Raw genomic sequence first — 14,494 nt, 5'->3', positions numbered from 1 at the left:
GTCCTCAATCCCGGTTTTTTAACAGTAAATACGCAGATACTAAAATCTCCCTGCCAGAGCCATTGAGAGAATCACAGGACATGGTACCTACAAAAGCAGATGGCCGAGGGCCCAGCACACAGTAGGTACTCACTAAATGGCTATTCCGCTGTCATTGAAAAGTTCGGATGAAACCCAGGAGCTCTGTAGGGAACTTCCAAGAATTGAGCAGAAATTTTCAGAGCAGCAAGGACCCCCTCCTCCCTGAAGGAAGTCCGGGCTCCCAGCCCTCTCTCTCCCACCCCATTCCTGGGTGAGTCACCGTTGTTTTACTCCCAAAGGTGCTGTGGTTGGATACATCCGGTACCATCAGCCCTTGACTAGTTTTCCTAGGCAAGCTCTTTGCTGCCATCCCTTACCCGGGGCACCACAGGGCACTGGTCAGCCCTGAAACATCCACTCCGAGGCAAGCCCTGTTCTAGGACCTAAATGACTCAGATGTGAAACTGACCCTCCAAGGGCTCGGGGCCCAGCGGGAGCAGCCAGATCAATCAACAGAGCAGCTCAGAACGCTGTTATGTGGAGGTGGAGGGCGTCTCTGGGCCCTCAACAAGGCCCCCACCAAACTATGAGGCCAGCCAACAGGTGCGAAAGGCTCAGAAAGGAGAGGCTGAGAAGGGCCACGGCTCACACAGAGCATCTTAACAGCAGGTGGGTTTTGCAAAGGAGACCTTGGGTCATTCCAGCAGCCCTCATCGGTCCAACAGATACGTGCACGAAATCAAGGGGCATGTGTGCTGCCGAGGGCTGCTGATCAGCCCATCAAAGTAGATTTCCTCTGCCAAGAGGCTCGCGGCGTCCACTTCCACCCCACACGGGCTCCTCAGAGCCGGGTGGGCCCAGGCAGTTCACACCTGCTGTCCCCCGTCAGTCATTATTCCCAGCATCCTCTCTAGCTCTCACAAGTGTCCCCATTATGATACTTGGAAATGTCACAAAGGGTAAAAGTCACCAGACTCAAAGCCAACTTGAGGCTGTGAAGGCAAGCCCCCTCAGAAGGCATCCATGTTTCTCTTTCTGTCATTGGCACATCTGTAGCCATGACTGTCTCGTCTGAAACTCGGGTGACAATCAATGACAACACGGGGACGATTCGTCTGTTACACAGGAGAAGTCCTGTAGAAGCGCCTGCCCCACCATCCTTCCCCGCTGCAGCGCCTGAGGGAGCCAAACCCTGGAAAGCTTCCTCCAGAATTACAACCCATCTTTGCTCCTACTTCTCTTTTCCCTTAACCGACTAGGGGCAGCCATCAACTGGCCAGCCCAGCCTGCAGGGCACTGTCTCCAGCGAGTGGAGAGAAAGCCGGCTCCGGCTCCGCAGAAAGCACTGCTCACTGAGGCTTTGGTTGATAACTTCGTTGCAAAGTGGCCGAATGTGACAAGAAAACCACCCGCACACCTCCTAGGCAGTCCTCCCAAGCAAAATGCAGGAGAAGTACTATTTAACAGAAAAGTACCAAGGTGTGGGGGGTTGGCAACAATTCTCTCACCAGCTATGCTTCCACACGAGCTCAAAAATCACCTTTAAATTGTATTTTTTTTCTTTGTTTTGCTCATGCCTGAAAATATGCAGTTGATCAGTCAATAGTTGGAAATGTCATAAAGGATAAAAAATAAACAGAGGAACTCAGAGGAAAGGAAAAAGAACAAATAGCCTAGTGGGGGGGAAAATCAGAGCCAATCCCGCTATGTCCCCAAAATGTTTGACTTCTTTTATCAACCGTGGGTGTCCAAGGAAGGAAAATCCTGGCCCGCCAAAGGAGTTGATGAGCTAAGTCGATGAAGAAATCAACAAATATTGAGAAAATTAGCCCATATCCTTGAAAAAGGATCAACCATGAGTGACTTTAAAGCATTTACCACTTAAAAACCTTTTAGCTGGGCCCCTTTTGAATTATGACTACATGAGTTTAAATTACACTTTCTAATTCCTGTCCCCCACCCGCCGGAGCAGCGGCTGCTGCTTCATTTTCCAATTATGTACTTTTATTTCAGAATGATGAAGAGTGCTACTTACTGGATCATGTCCTGTCTGCCACAAATAGCTGCTCACTTATTCCTTTAATTTGAGATAGGAAAGCAGTCAGTTCACCGGGCTGGTCTTCACATTCTGAATATGCTCCATTCTCACAGCGCCGAGCGAGGCCCAAGACGCAAAGAAACCCAGAAAGCCCGGGCTGAGAAATACGTTTGCAAACCAGTGCTCTGCTCCATAAATTATTATAATTATTGGTGCTTTCTCTATCCATCTAGCAGATCAGCAATCCCATAAATAATAGCGAAGAGAACTGATTTTTCTTCAGCAAAATGCTAGGTCCCAGTTTTTGACATAAAGCACTTGGAGACCCATGTATCTGTGGAGTCGAAATCGGAAGCTGCTCAGATCCGTTTCAAACACACACACAGACATGCCCACATACAAAAGGAAATAAGAGGCAAATGTGTCTAAATCAGCATTCCACATACATGTCAGGGCACACTCGACATTTATGGGGCTTTGGGACATACATGGCTGGGGCGGGGGAGGCAAGAGGTTCTCGGTGGCTCAGCGTTCAAATACAATTTGCAAAGAAAGTGAATGTGGATTTACAGTTCTCATGGAAATCTATTAAACAGATGTCACCGTAGCATAATCAAATCGGCACGATGGTAATTCTACACTTAAGTCTGAGACTGGGGTTTTGCCATTTTTATGATCAGTTTAAGTGTATCATTTTGTGATTGTGCGGGAATTTGCAATTAAAGATCAAACCTCCGAAGTATGATCAATTAACTAATGTGTCTGAATGACAAACTCACAAAAGCAAAACTCCATTCTCCACACCCCCCACACACACCCACCCGCTTTGTGTGAGGAGCCTAGGGTGGGGGAGGGAGTGTGTGCCTGTTCTATGAACACTGCAACACACTTCGTCGTGAAGGGGAAGGCAGGATGCGGGCAAGGCTGACACTTCTCAGGGAGCCGGTACAATAAATATATTTTGCAGCCTTGCAGGCTGCAGTACTGTGGGAAAATGCTAAAGAGTGAAATGAAGGAGAAATGACGGGTGTGTTGAAAATTGAAAGCAGGCATCATTTTCTCCTTAAAGTGATGAAATTAGCACGGGTGATGCCAGAAGTCTTTTCATATGCATCAACGCTGAGCCTCAATCCTTCTTGGAAGGGAGGGATGGAAATGTGAAGACGTGCAGTAGAAGCGTACTCCCAGGTGTGGAGCTGCTGGTGAAGAGAGGGTCCTTGGTTCTGAACTCCACGTATCACCATCAACCCGTGGGGAGACTTTTTTTTATTGAAGCTGCTTCTATTTATGATGTATGACCAGGTTCTCACATCAAGCTGGCCAAGTTCCCATCCAAGAAAACCCCCAAAGAGTCATTCACAGAAAGGCATGGAGAGACCAAAGAACTCTCAAGTCACTCTCTGAGTTCAAAATTAAAACATATCATCTCGATTTAAGATTTCTTTTCATGAGATTGGGCTGCCCTTGCCGGCCAGAGTTATTTTGAATGGAAATAAAGCATAACTAAGTCTTGTCTCATTAGGGGGACAAAAGTCAATATAAGGTAAAACGTTTGTTTTGGCAGCAGAATAGCCAGGTCTCCAGGGACAGCCCCAGTGAATCAAATTAACCAAGGAACTATTTATACCTTCCCTTTAACACCACCCCCAAAAAGGGGGCCTGTCTTCTTTTCTTTCCCTTGGGGTTGCTTCTGCTTTTTCCTTTTCTTTTTTTTTTCACTTCTTCGGGCCCAAGTCAAACCATTCCAGTGGCAGTCTGGAGAAGATGCCAGCGGGTGGTCTCTTTGCAGGGGGACATCCACACCCCAAGAACCACAGCTACAGGGAACCGAGCTCAGAGTGTCCCAACATAGTCTAAACATAGGGTATGGTGCTGCGTGAAACACTCCCCTCACCCCGTCTTCTCCCTGCCTTCCACCAGTGTTTGGCATATCTGATCCTAGAGGGCGAGGGGTTTGGCCAGAAGGAAGACCCCACAAACAGCCTGCCCCCTCATCTGAGATGCCATGTGATCACAGAGCGAGCCCAAGAACCCATTCCCGGACTCCTGCAGCTGGGGGAGCCCCTTTCCCCGGCAGCCCTAACTCCAGAGGTGCAGGCAAAGGTACCAATTGCTGAACAGAGAGATCTCAGGGAGAAGAAGAATAGGAAGGGGGGATGCTTGAAAAGACCCTTTTTCTGTTCCTAGCGAGGGAGGGGCGATGGGAGAGACATGTCACATTGTCACATTAAAGATTTTGACAGACAATTCAGGAATAACGCAGAAATTCCACCCTGAGCTACAGCTCGCCACAACTTGAAAGGCATTAACTAACCTCCACTAATTGCATGTTTCTCTGTGCATAATATTTACTTGTTAAAAGTCTTTGCCTGGTCGATTAATTTCCTCTGTCCCCGCTATTCATGATCAGTTCACAGGCCCAAAACTGGAAAAATGAAGTCATTTTGATAGATTAAAAGACGGCTGTACTTTGGGGAGGGTTTTCTCTTTTCTGCTAGCCTGGAACCCGCACCCAGGATGCTGATTTTTCTCCTTGAGTGCGCCCCTTCAGTGAAATCCTGCTACCATTCTTAATTCCTCAGACAAGTGCAGAGAGATGTGTCTTGTGTGAGGTGAGCTCAGGGGCGGCCATCGCTGCCTGCAAGGGGGTGTAGCAAGTTCAAGGGAAAACAAATGAACTTAAATTACTTTCATCGGATGAAGAGTTAATAGTCTTGTGGATGGACTGGGAAATTTGTTTTAAAGCAGGCTTTTCTTGAATGGTTATTCTATATGTCGTCTCTGCACTCCTGACATTTGGGCTCTAGTAGAAAGACCCCCAAACCTCTGTCTTTTACCTAAATTTAGATCTGGTCTATCTGTCCACAATCACAGCCCACAGGGCATTGGTTGGGGTGGAGGGGGGGGGCAAGTGATTCTAAGGGCTCATACAGCAGTTACGTCCGAGATATATACCCACATATGGGGACACTCTGAGCCTGCCCACGTGGACATGGCAGGGATCTAGTTCAATCCAGGTCTTCCGAAATTCCTGGGGCCTAGAAATAAATAGGAAGGCGGCCGCACGCTGAAGCACTTGCGAATACATGATCACACCTCTGTGACTGCATTATCGCCTTTTGACTAGCCATCAGCCAATTAACGTACCTCCATCGAGTGAGCACTCAAATAGATGTAACCATTTCACAGAAGCCCATCTTGAGAAAAAAAATTTTACAAGTGTTGTGGGGCTGCCACTCGGAAAGCCAATTTGCAGGGAGCCAGGCGTCGTGAAGCAGTTTATTATGCACGGCTGTCACACGGTGGTCCCCCCATATACCGTGCCTGGCTCCAGAATGCCTCTGATGGTCACCAGCTGGCTCTAAAGCCCTGGACCATTCTCCACCCCCAGAAGCCTGCCTCGCCCAGCCAAACCCACCACCCCGCCCCAAATGGTCTCCCTGTTCGTTGGCTCCCATGGACCAAGACCTGCCTTCCAACTTGGATGTGGCAGTCAGCCAGTGGCCTCCCTGACGTCCCCCAAAGCATTTCAGCCCATGTGACAAATTATTCATGAAGTTGGTTTAATTTTTTAATTTTTTTTTTTTTTTGCAAAGACTAGTCAGGGTCTTGACGACGGAAGTGTTTGCCTGAGCCCCCAGCATGGCTAACCCCTGCTAACAAGTCTCCCAGCACCATTCAAGTCCTGCAGAGCCAGCCAGCTCAACCACTCACTAGCCAGCCCACTTTTGTCCCTGGTTTAATTTCATAATTGTTTGCCACTTAACAAGCTCTCCTCTGGGCCATTCAACAGGGGCCTTGGAAATGGGGAGGGGGAGGCAACCAAGCTCCTGGAAGGGAACTGTGAGAGGGTCTGACCCAGCACTGGGGGACAGACATCCCAGAGAGGTCAGCTGGAGAGACCTGGGGTCCAGTTCCAGTATGGGACCTCCCGATCCCACCTCAGGCCACCCAGCAGAGTGGAGGGGGGGTGAGAGAGGGGGGAGGAGGTGAGTCTAGGACCCCAAGCCCTGGTCTGCCACAGACACCTGGACACATCGGTTCTCTGTCTCCACCAAGGCAGAGGGAGACTGTGCATGAATTCACTCTCGTATAACAAGTCCCAGAATAAACACACAAGAGACAGAACTGCTCCTTAGCACCAGCATTCCATGAAATATTGCCTGTGAGGGCTGGGACCTGTCTGCTTAGCCACTGGATCCCTGGGCCGGGCACACAGCAGACAGCGATAAATACATGTGCAATGAGTGGATAGATGGATGGCCGATGGAGTTTGCAGCAACGCCTGGCAAAAGTGACCACCACAGCGTATCAGTCCCCCTCCGTTGTCCCCAAGTACCAGCAGGGGCCTCGCTACGCACAGTAGGCTCTCAACGACCACGGGCTGCTATTGTTACAACCATCACCATCACTCGCACCCCACCAGTCCGCTTCATCCACCAGCTACTCCGCCGGCATCAGCAGTGACTGGAGAGATGGGGAAAAGTTTCGCTGACCCCTCGGCCCCCGTCAGAGTCCAGCGCCCCGGCTGAGGCCCCTCCCGGCGGCACCCGCTCGGCAGGCAGGGCCGTGGGGGTGCCCACCCCGGGCACCCGCACCCGCCAAAGGCAGCCTAAGTAACTTTGCGGGCGTCCCTGCGAAGCGCCGCGGGCGTCACCCCGCTCCTGTAGAGGGTCCCGGCCGCGCCCCCGCCCGCCCCGCGCCCGCCGCGCCCGGCCCGCGCCCAGCTCGCCCCCGGCCCTACCTGGCCCCGGGCTCCTCTTCGGCGGCCGTGAGCAGCAGCGCGCACGGAGGGAGGCAGGGGCCCGGCTCCCGGGAGGGAGGCGCGCAGGGGCGGGGGCTCCTCCGGCGGCGGCCGCCTCGCCGCGCGTCCGAGGCAGCAAGTGGGAGCCAGACTCCTCCTTCGGGGGGCGGGGGGCTCCCTGCCGCCCCCTCCTTTGCCCGCCAGCCCGCCCGCCGCGCGGCTCCGAGCCTCCCGGACTCCCCCGCCTGCCTTCCTCCCCCGCCCTCCCTCCCCGCCTCCCCTCTCTCGGGCGCCGGGAGGGGCGCGCTCTCGCCCTCGGTCCCGGGTCCGGCGCGGCCGCCCACCGGGGTCCCCCGCCAGGCAGGCCAGGCCTCGGCCCTCGGCCCCCGCCCGGGCCCGGTGCCCGCATCTCGCCGCCAAGGGGAAGGGCGCGCGGGAGCGGCCGGGCTTGAGGAAGGAGGAGCAGGGCCCGCGCTGCGGAAAAGGGCCGGCGGCCGCTCGCCGCTCCCGGCCCCTCTCCGGCCCGCCCCCAACCCGGGGCCAGGCCGCGCGTGGGGTGGGCGCGGTGGGCGGGGCGGGGGCGCTCTCACCTCCGGATCCCGGCTGCCGCGGTGGGCACCGCGTGCTGGGGCTTGCGCGGCTCCTTCCGGGGCGCCGAAACCCCCCGCCCGCGGCCCGGACCCCCTTCCAGGGCCGCGAAGGCACCCTGCTCGGGACCCCTCCCGCCGGGAGTCTAAGAACATCCCCTCCGCCCCCTTTCAGGGAGACTTGGACCCCCGCTCCTAGGATGTATAGGCCAGGACCCCTCCTGCGATCCCATCTCTCCCCCACAGCCAACCCCTGAGGTCCCAAGTGTCCACTTCCCATTACAGTGGGTGGCGGCTGGGGCCTAACCCAGAGTGGGGCAGTGAGTAGGTCAGGACCTGGGAACCGGACCCCTGGTTTGAAGAAGGCCCTGCCTTATTAGGGAGAGGGGAGAGCAACACCCCAGCTGGGGTGGGCTTACCCTGGGGAGTTGCAGAGGCCCATGACTTCCAACCCCTGCCACTGCTTTAGACAGGTGTCCACAGGGTCTTACAGTGAGGGCACAGGGCACAGGTCAGGCCCAGGCCACCCAGCTGAGCGGTGCGGAGGGGGTGTGGCACCTCCACACGTTTTCAGGTCCTCCTCCTAACACACTCACATGGCCCTGTGCCTCCTGCTCCTGCCTTCATCACAGGTCAGACACATTCCTGGAGGACACCCTGTGTGGGTCCTCAGGCCTCGCCGGCCTGGGCGAGAGCCTGGTCTGGTAGGAGGCAGACAGGGACACAGAAAAATCCCCCTCACAGGTGCAGAACAGGCAGTGGGGACAGCTCCCTGGGGTGGCTTCCTGCAGGTGGACCCACCCCAGCTGAATAAGTGTGTGCCACGGAGAGAAGGTATGGAAAAGGCATTCCAGGTAGAGGGAACAGTGCGTGCAAAGGCCTTGGCATGTTGGGATGGCAGCTCCAATGGAGCTGGAAAGAGAGGAAATGCGGGGAGGGGGGACAAACGTGGGGGGAGCGGGAGGGGGCGAGCCAGGAGCCTGATCAGGAAGAGCCTGGATGCCTGCCTAAGGGGTGGACTTTTTCAGTGGGGTCAGTCACAGAAGGTTTCTGAACAGGGGCACGACTTGGTCAGGTTTATCTTTTTACAGTTTGCTCTGGTGGCCCTGACAGAGGGCCAGGGGTGGGGGTGGCTGACGGGGGAGATGATGGAGGCGTGGACTGAGGCCCTGAGGCCGAGAAGTGGGCAGGGGCTGGCCGAGGGGGCCTCAGGAGGGCAGCCTCTCCTCTTTCTTGCCTTTGGACCTCACTTATCTCACCCTATGCTGGGGTGATTCTGGGGCACAGTGAAGAGGCCTGGCTGGAAATATAACCTCAGCCAGCTAGTGGGCAGGACAGGTGAAACCCCTGAGTGGTGGGCACAGTACTGGCAGGTCCCTATGCATCTCCTCAGGAGTAGAGAGCTGCCACACAGTCTCCCCACCCCACCCCACCCCCACCAGGCCAGTCCTGGGAAGCAGGTTCCCCAGTGCCCTCACCCCGCCAGGCAGGTCCCCACTCACTCTGCCACACAAGACCTTTCCAGATGCCCAGCTGGAGTCGGCCTGCCCTCTGAGGGTCAGAGCCCCAAGGCAGCCAATTCCCAGGTCAGGTAGAAAGGAGTGTGGGAGCAGTCACCTGGGAATTTAGGAGAGAAACCCCCAGTAAACACACAGGCCTATTGCCGAGGAGAAGTTTTGGTCAGTGGCCCAAATCCACCATCAGCTACACTGCTCAGGCGCCTGCAACATCCGTTTGGCACCTCTGTCAACCTGGGAACCGTGTATGCCTGGCTTGTGCTGAATGGCCAGGGGTGCAGGGGGCACCCAGATGCAGCCCGTGCCATCCAGCCATGGCCAGTGAAAGGCCAAAGGGGAGACATACCCATAGACCAGCCTGGATGAAGTGTGGAGTGGGAAAGGGAGAGCTGCCCGCCCCGGGGATGGAGCAAAGCCTCTGGGAGAGAGCAGAGGGCTGGGCCTGGAAGGAAGGGCAGAATGTGGGCAGAAGAGATGAGCCTGGGGGGCGTTCCCGATGGTAGGAACACAGGTGCCCAGGAAGAGAAATGCAGGGAGGACAGAGATCCCTGAGGGATTGGAGCATAAGGCAGGTCACACAGGTCCTTGAGTGCCGCACTCAGCAGGCCACGGGAGCCCCTGAGGACATTTGAGCAAAACGCTCTGAAGTGTCCCAGTGCCTAGGACAAGGCCAGTATCTACTGAGTGAGTGAGCAAATGAGTGAATGAGCAAATGAAGGATGAGGTCTAGTGACCTAAACCCCCCTTAGCACACAGGACCTCGGACCAGGAGGGTCCTCAAATTCAGTGGGGAGCAGCTTTCTCCCCCTGGGGCTGCAGCTTTCCCCAGCACAGTGTTGCCTGCCTGGGAGGCAGGGCTTGGGCTCAATAGTCCAACAGATTCCACCTGCTGCCTGCCAAGGATTAGGAGCCCCCAGAGGACATGTGGTTCGGTGTAGTGGAGAATTTGTGGTCCCTGGGGCGAGAGTAAAGTTCTTGTGACACTTGTCCTTCAAGATCAGTTTTCTCCCCACCTCCCATCCCACCAGCCCTCCCCTCAGCTCCCAGAACACTGTCTCTTACTTTCCAGGGGCACGCGTTTTTTGAGCACCTACCATATGCCTGGCACTCAGCACTTCCTTCAGAACAAAGCACGAGCTTCCCGCCAAAGGAGACTGACCTTACCTGCACTGCCGAGTCCCAGGCACTGAGCCTGAGCTTGGTCCACACCTGACCTGGTCCAGGCTGCTTCCTGGAGGTCGGGCTCCCTCAGGCTCCAGCACTCCATCCCACGGGGCCTGGAGCCCAGTCGGTGCCCAGCGAATGGGCTCTGAAAGAAAGGGAATGAGGAGTGCGGGGTGGGCAGGGTAGACCCACTCCTAAAAGAGCAACCAAGCTGGCAAACACAGCAGACATTCTGCTTTTGGAAAAATTTCATAACACAGTGGTGCTTGTTCATGGAGACTAATAGAAGCGGCACATGATCCCACACTGCTAAACCAGCCAGGGGGGAGCTCATTAGCTGGGAAGCATTTCCCAGGTGCCTACTATGTGTTGGAAGCTGGTGAGAGGGGGAGGAGAAGGCAGGCTGTCTGCCCTGGGACAGGCAGGAGGTCAGCAGGTGCTCGGGACACCAGGAAGAAGAGGGCAGTTGGGGGCAGGGAAAAGGGCATTGAGGATGCTCAGAAGGAGGGGATGTGTGTGCTCCCGAGGAGTAAGACTTCACTCTGAGGATAAGTGGGAGAGGGCAGCCCAGCAGAGGGACCAGCCTGGGAAAGGCTCAGAGTCTCAGAAGAGCGCAGTGTGATATCCCCTGGCCAAGAAATTCGCCTCCCAGGAAGGTGTCCCAAGGCAGTGACTGCAGGCTGTTTCTAATAGCCCCACGTCAGAAACAAGTTCAGTGCCCAGCCAGAGGGGATCGGTTTATAAAATTCTGGTGTGTCCAGGGAATTTCTGGTTGCCAAGTCATCTCGCTGAAATGTGACATGGGGGGAAATGACGGCCATACTCATCACACATTGGACAATCGAGGAAGGAGTTTACTCAAGAGTGCATCTGATTCTGTGTTTTGAAAAATGAGAACTAGGAAGAAGGAGACAAAAGAAGGTAGGACATATGGAGAGCAAAATGTCAACCCTGGGGGTAAGATTATGGGTGATTTTTTACTTTATTTGTGGAAACCTTTGTCACCCCCAAATTTTCTATGATCTTCAGAATATCATGAAGGATGGGGAGGTGTGAGCCGAGTGTGGGGTACAAGCAGGGCAGGGACTGGAGGCGTGGACAAAGGCCCAGGGGGTGGAGGACCGATAGTGCCCCACTGAGAATGTTAGACTATCTCATCTCGGGTCCTCCACAGTGCCTGGCTCATAGCCACCATGCAGGATATGGCTCTTATTAGCAGATATTCACTGGGCTCCGGTAACGTGCCAGGTGCTGTGTCAGGTCCCAGGAATCATGCTGGCACGGGAAGCCAGAGGATTTCAGGGAAAGTGGAAGTCTGCATGGGCTGGGGGTCTGGGGAGAGGCTCTGTGGAGGAGGTGACCTGGGCTGGGGCTGGGAAGACGAAGCTGGGCTTTGCATCTCCCCCTGCCTCCAAGGTCTCTACATGCCACCACAGGTCTGTCTGGATTCTGACACAGCCCAGAGGCAGGTCAGTTTCAATCCAGCTGTCGGACACAGGCCTCATCCTGCGCATTTCTCTAGGCCCAGATTCCTGGGTAAAAAAGCCACACCCTATCAAGGGACCCCAGGTCACACCTACCTCTGGTCCGCCTCTGGTATAGCTGGCAATGACTGCCCCAACTCCTGAACCATGCCTTGACCACTGGTTCAAATTCTACCTCTGCCACTTACAGCTTGTGACTCTGAACCTCAGTCTCTTCTTCTTTTTTATTGTAAAGCCAATATAATAATCTCTATTTCGAGGGCAGTGCACATAGAGTGCCTGGTACACAGTTGGCATTCAGCAAGTAGTGGCTATTAACACTGTCATAGTTCTAGATATCAAGTCTTGGCATCTGGATTCTAACCCGGTTCTGCCACTAACTTGCTTGGGACCTTGGGACATTTTCATGTTCCTCTGAGCCTCAGTTTTCTCACCTTGAAGAAAACAATAATGTGACAGCTCTCTCCTGGGCTTGCTCAAAGAGGAAAAGACAAGATGTGGAAAGGCTCCAGGAGTTCACTTCTCCTGCCCCCAGTAGCTGAGGTTCTGGCCAGGTTGTGTTCAAATGAGCCCCCCACCTTGTTCTAGGGTGTTCCCCACTTAAGACCCTCTGGCCAGCACCCAGAAAGCCGGACACAGAGAAGAACCTTGTATAAAAGCAGCTTCAGGACACAGCTGCTCATCCACAGGGGGCTCCACCAGACAGATTGGCCTGGGGGGTGAGGCATTCGTCACTGGACAATTGGGCCAATGTCGGCCTCAGTAGTGGTGTCCTCTGCCCCAGACAATGCTGCTCCAGGGTTGGAGTCCCCACAGGCGCTGGACAGAGGCCAAGCCACCCCCTGCAGGCTGTGGGAAACAAAAGGATGCTGCAACCCAGCTCTCCTGGCAGAGGGGTCGGCTTCTGGTGCCACTACCGGTCACCACTAACGGGGTGGCCTAGGCTCCCAGCATCCATGGCCCAGCCCCACACATGCTGCCTGCAAGCCCTTATGGTTTTCAGAGAACTTTTTAGGATTCTGTGTAGCTGGATTATTTCTCACAACAGCCTGGGTGGGACCTCAGCGAGGGCACCCTTCCCTGTGAAGGGAGACCAGAAGACCCATTTGACAGTGAAGAAACTGAGGCTCCAGGTTTTAAGACCTGTCCCTCTAGTCTGTGGTAAATATGCAAAGTTGGGACTGCAGGGCCCATCTTCACACTACAGGACATCTGTTCTCCCCTCCACCACCCTGCTCTCTCCACCAGGTGCCAGGCCAGCTCCTTCCAACCCCACTAAATGCCCTGACACATCTAGGTAGCATCCCAGCCCTGCCAGGGGCTGTGCAGCTCGGCTGAGCTGTCCAGGGTCCTGGCCACGCCCCGCCCTGCCCTGCAGCCTTCTCCCATCCTTCCACCTCTTCCAACCTCCTGGCTATCAACGGTGAAGGTGGGCGGCCCCAGGGCCCTGTCCCTGCACTGCCTGCATTCTCTGAGGATTCTTTGATAGCACACTTCAACTCTCAGAGCCTTGGTGTCCCTTTCTGGAAAATGGGTACAACATGGGGCAGGCCAGGGCATACCATAGGGGGAAGCGCTTGAGCTGTTCTTGTTCCTCCTCTCTGGCCGAGGCAGCGGCAGAGAGCTAGAAGCCAGGGATGGAATGGTGCCAGAACTGGGTGTCACCCCAACCCTGTGAGGTGACACCCAGTTCTGGCACCAGAACATCTGCCTCGTTGGGCTGTGCCAATCACATGAAATAAGGACTGTGACCTGCCTAGTGCTGACGGTGACTCTCAGCAAGTACAAATCAGTGATGGTCCCCAGGAGACCCAGCCAGCCCCTCCTTGACCGCTGGTGTCCCCATACTAGTCACTGCTGGACCCCAGCTCCCTTCCTACTGCCCAGCAGGCATTCAGCAGACATTGCAGCAGGTGTACCAGACAGAGCAACCCCAGGAAGCACCCCCACTTTTGTTGGTGCCTGAAATCCTCCCACTGGGGAGCCCTTATCCTTACTGAAAGGCAAAATCCCAGCAGGCATTACAGTGGGGGGCCTGTGCCAGCCTCCACATGCACAGACCCCCTCCTTTGGAACAGAAACCCCTCCCACATTCCTGCAAGGGCCCTCATGCCTCTGCTTGCATGTCTCCCCGCCCATCATGCCCCCCTTCCCCAGCGGCCTGTTCTATCTTTGGAGTCTTACCTGTCAGAAGGTTCTTCCTCCTCCTGAGCTCATAGCTTCTTCCCCACCTTGCTCCCTACCCCACCTCCAGGCTTGCGCAGCACCCTTGGCTGCCCCCAGCATGGCTCTGAGGAGCCCTGGGGCCATCAGCAGAATTCTAGGAGCTTACTTTTCCCGATTCACGGCCCATCCTGCAACTGTGCCTCAGCTAACCTGGCCACACACCCTCTGCCTATCGCGGCCCTTTTCTCCAGATGAACCCCGGGTTCTTTCCCCCCTCCAGGTGTGGCACCCAGACCAGTGCTGAGACCAAATGCAGCTCTGAGGCAGGCAGGGGTGGGATGAGGGAAGAAGCCAAGTGTTGGGCTGCGGCTGGGGCAGTCATTCACACCCTAGTCTGAATGTGTCCAGCCCTTTTCCCGACCTCAGATTTGAGTCCGAATCATCCATGTTAGGTAGGAAGAGCTCTCAGTGCCCTTCTATTCCAACCTCACCCTATTCCCCCACTGTAGAAACAGGAGCTGAGGCCCAGCTTGAGAAAGAAACTTAGGAGAGGGAATACTCTGTCCACAATTTAAAGGGAAGGAGAAATGGGTCCTGGAGAGGAGAATGAAAGGGGAGAGGAAGGGGACTGAAAACAGGCTTTTATGATTCCTCCATCCACGACTGTGATGCCAGAAGCCCAGGGGCTGCTTATAAACCTTACTGCTCAATTCATCAGGATTATCCCCCATTTTACAGATGAGAAAAATGAGGTCAGAGACGTCGAGTGATTT

At 55.0% G+C, this 14,494-nt stretch overlaps 1 protein-coding gene across 4 annotated transcripts in view; it reads right to left on the bottom strand.

Annotated features, from left to right (window-relative positions):
- The window catches only part of MPPED1 (metallophosphoesterase domain containing 1), a 70,457-nt gene extending 63,230 nt beyond the window's left edge, over window positions 1-7,227 (bottom strand). Inside the window, exon 1 of one of the 4 annotated variants that reach the window (XM_074326510.1) lies at window positions 6,804-7,227. In XM_074326510.1, the coding sequence (XP_074182611.1) occupies window positions 6,804-7,212 (409 nt within the window). In that variant the 5' untranslated portion in view covers window positions 7,213-7,227. Of the gene's footprint in view, window positions 1-133; window positions 251-2,056; window positions 2,421-6,803 lie in introns of those variants that run through there. The other 3 variants (XM_074326511.1, XM_074326512.1, XM_074326514.1) reach the window with 3 other exon arrangements.
- Between the last annotated feature and the right edge of the window lie 7,267 nt (window positions 7,228-14,494).

Source organism: Rhinolophus sinicus, linkage group LG02 (assembly GCF_036562045.2).
Source record: "Rhinolophus sinicus isolate RSC01 linkage group LG02, ASM3656204v1, whole genome shotgun sequence".
NCBI lineage: Eukaryota > Metazoa > Chordata > Mammalia > Chiroptera > Rhinolophidae > Rhinolophus > Rhinolophus sinicus.
Note: the sequence above shows the minus strand (reverse complement) of the source record. Positions and strands in the feature narration are given on the sequence as shown.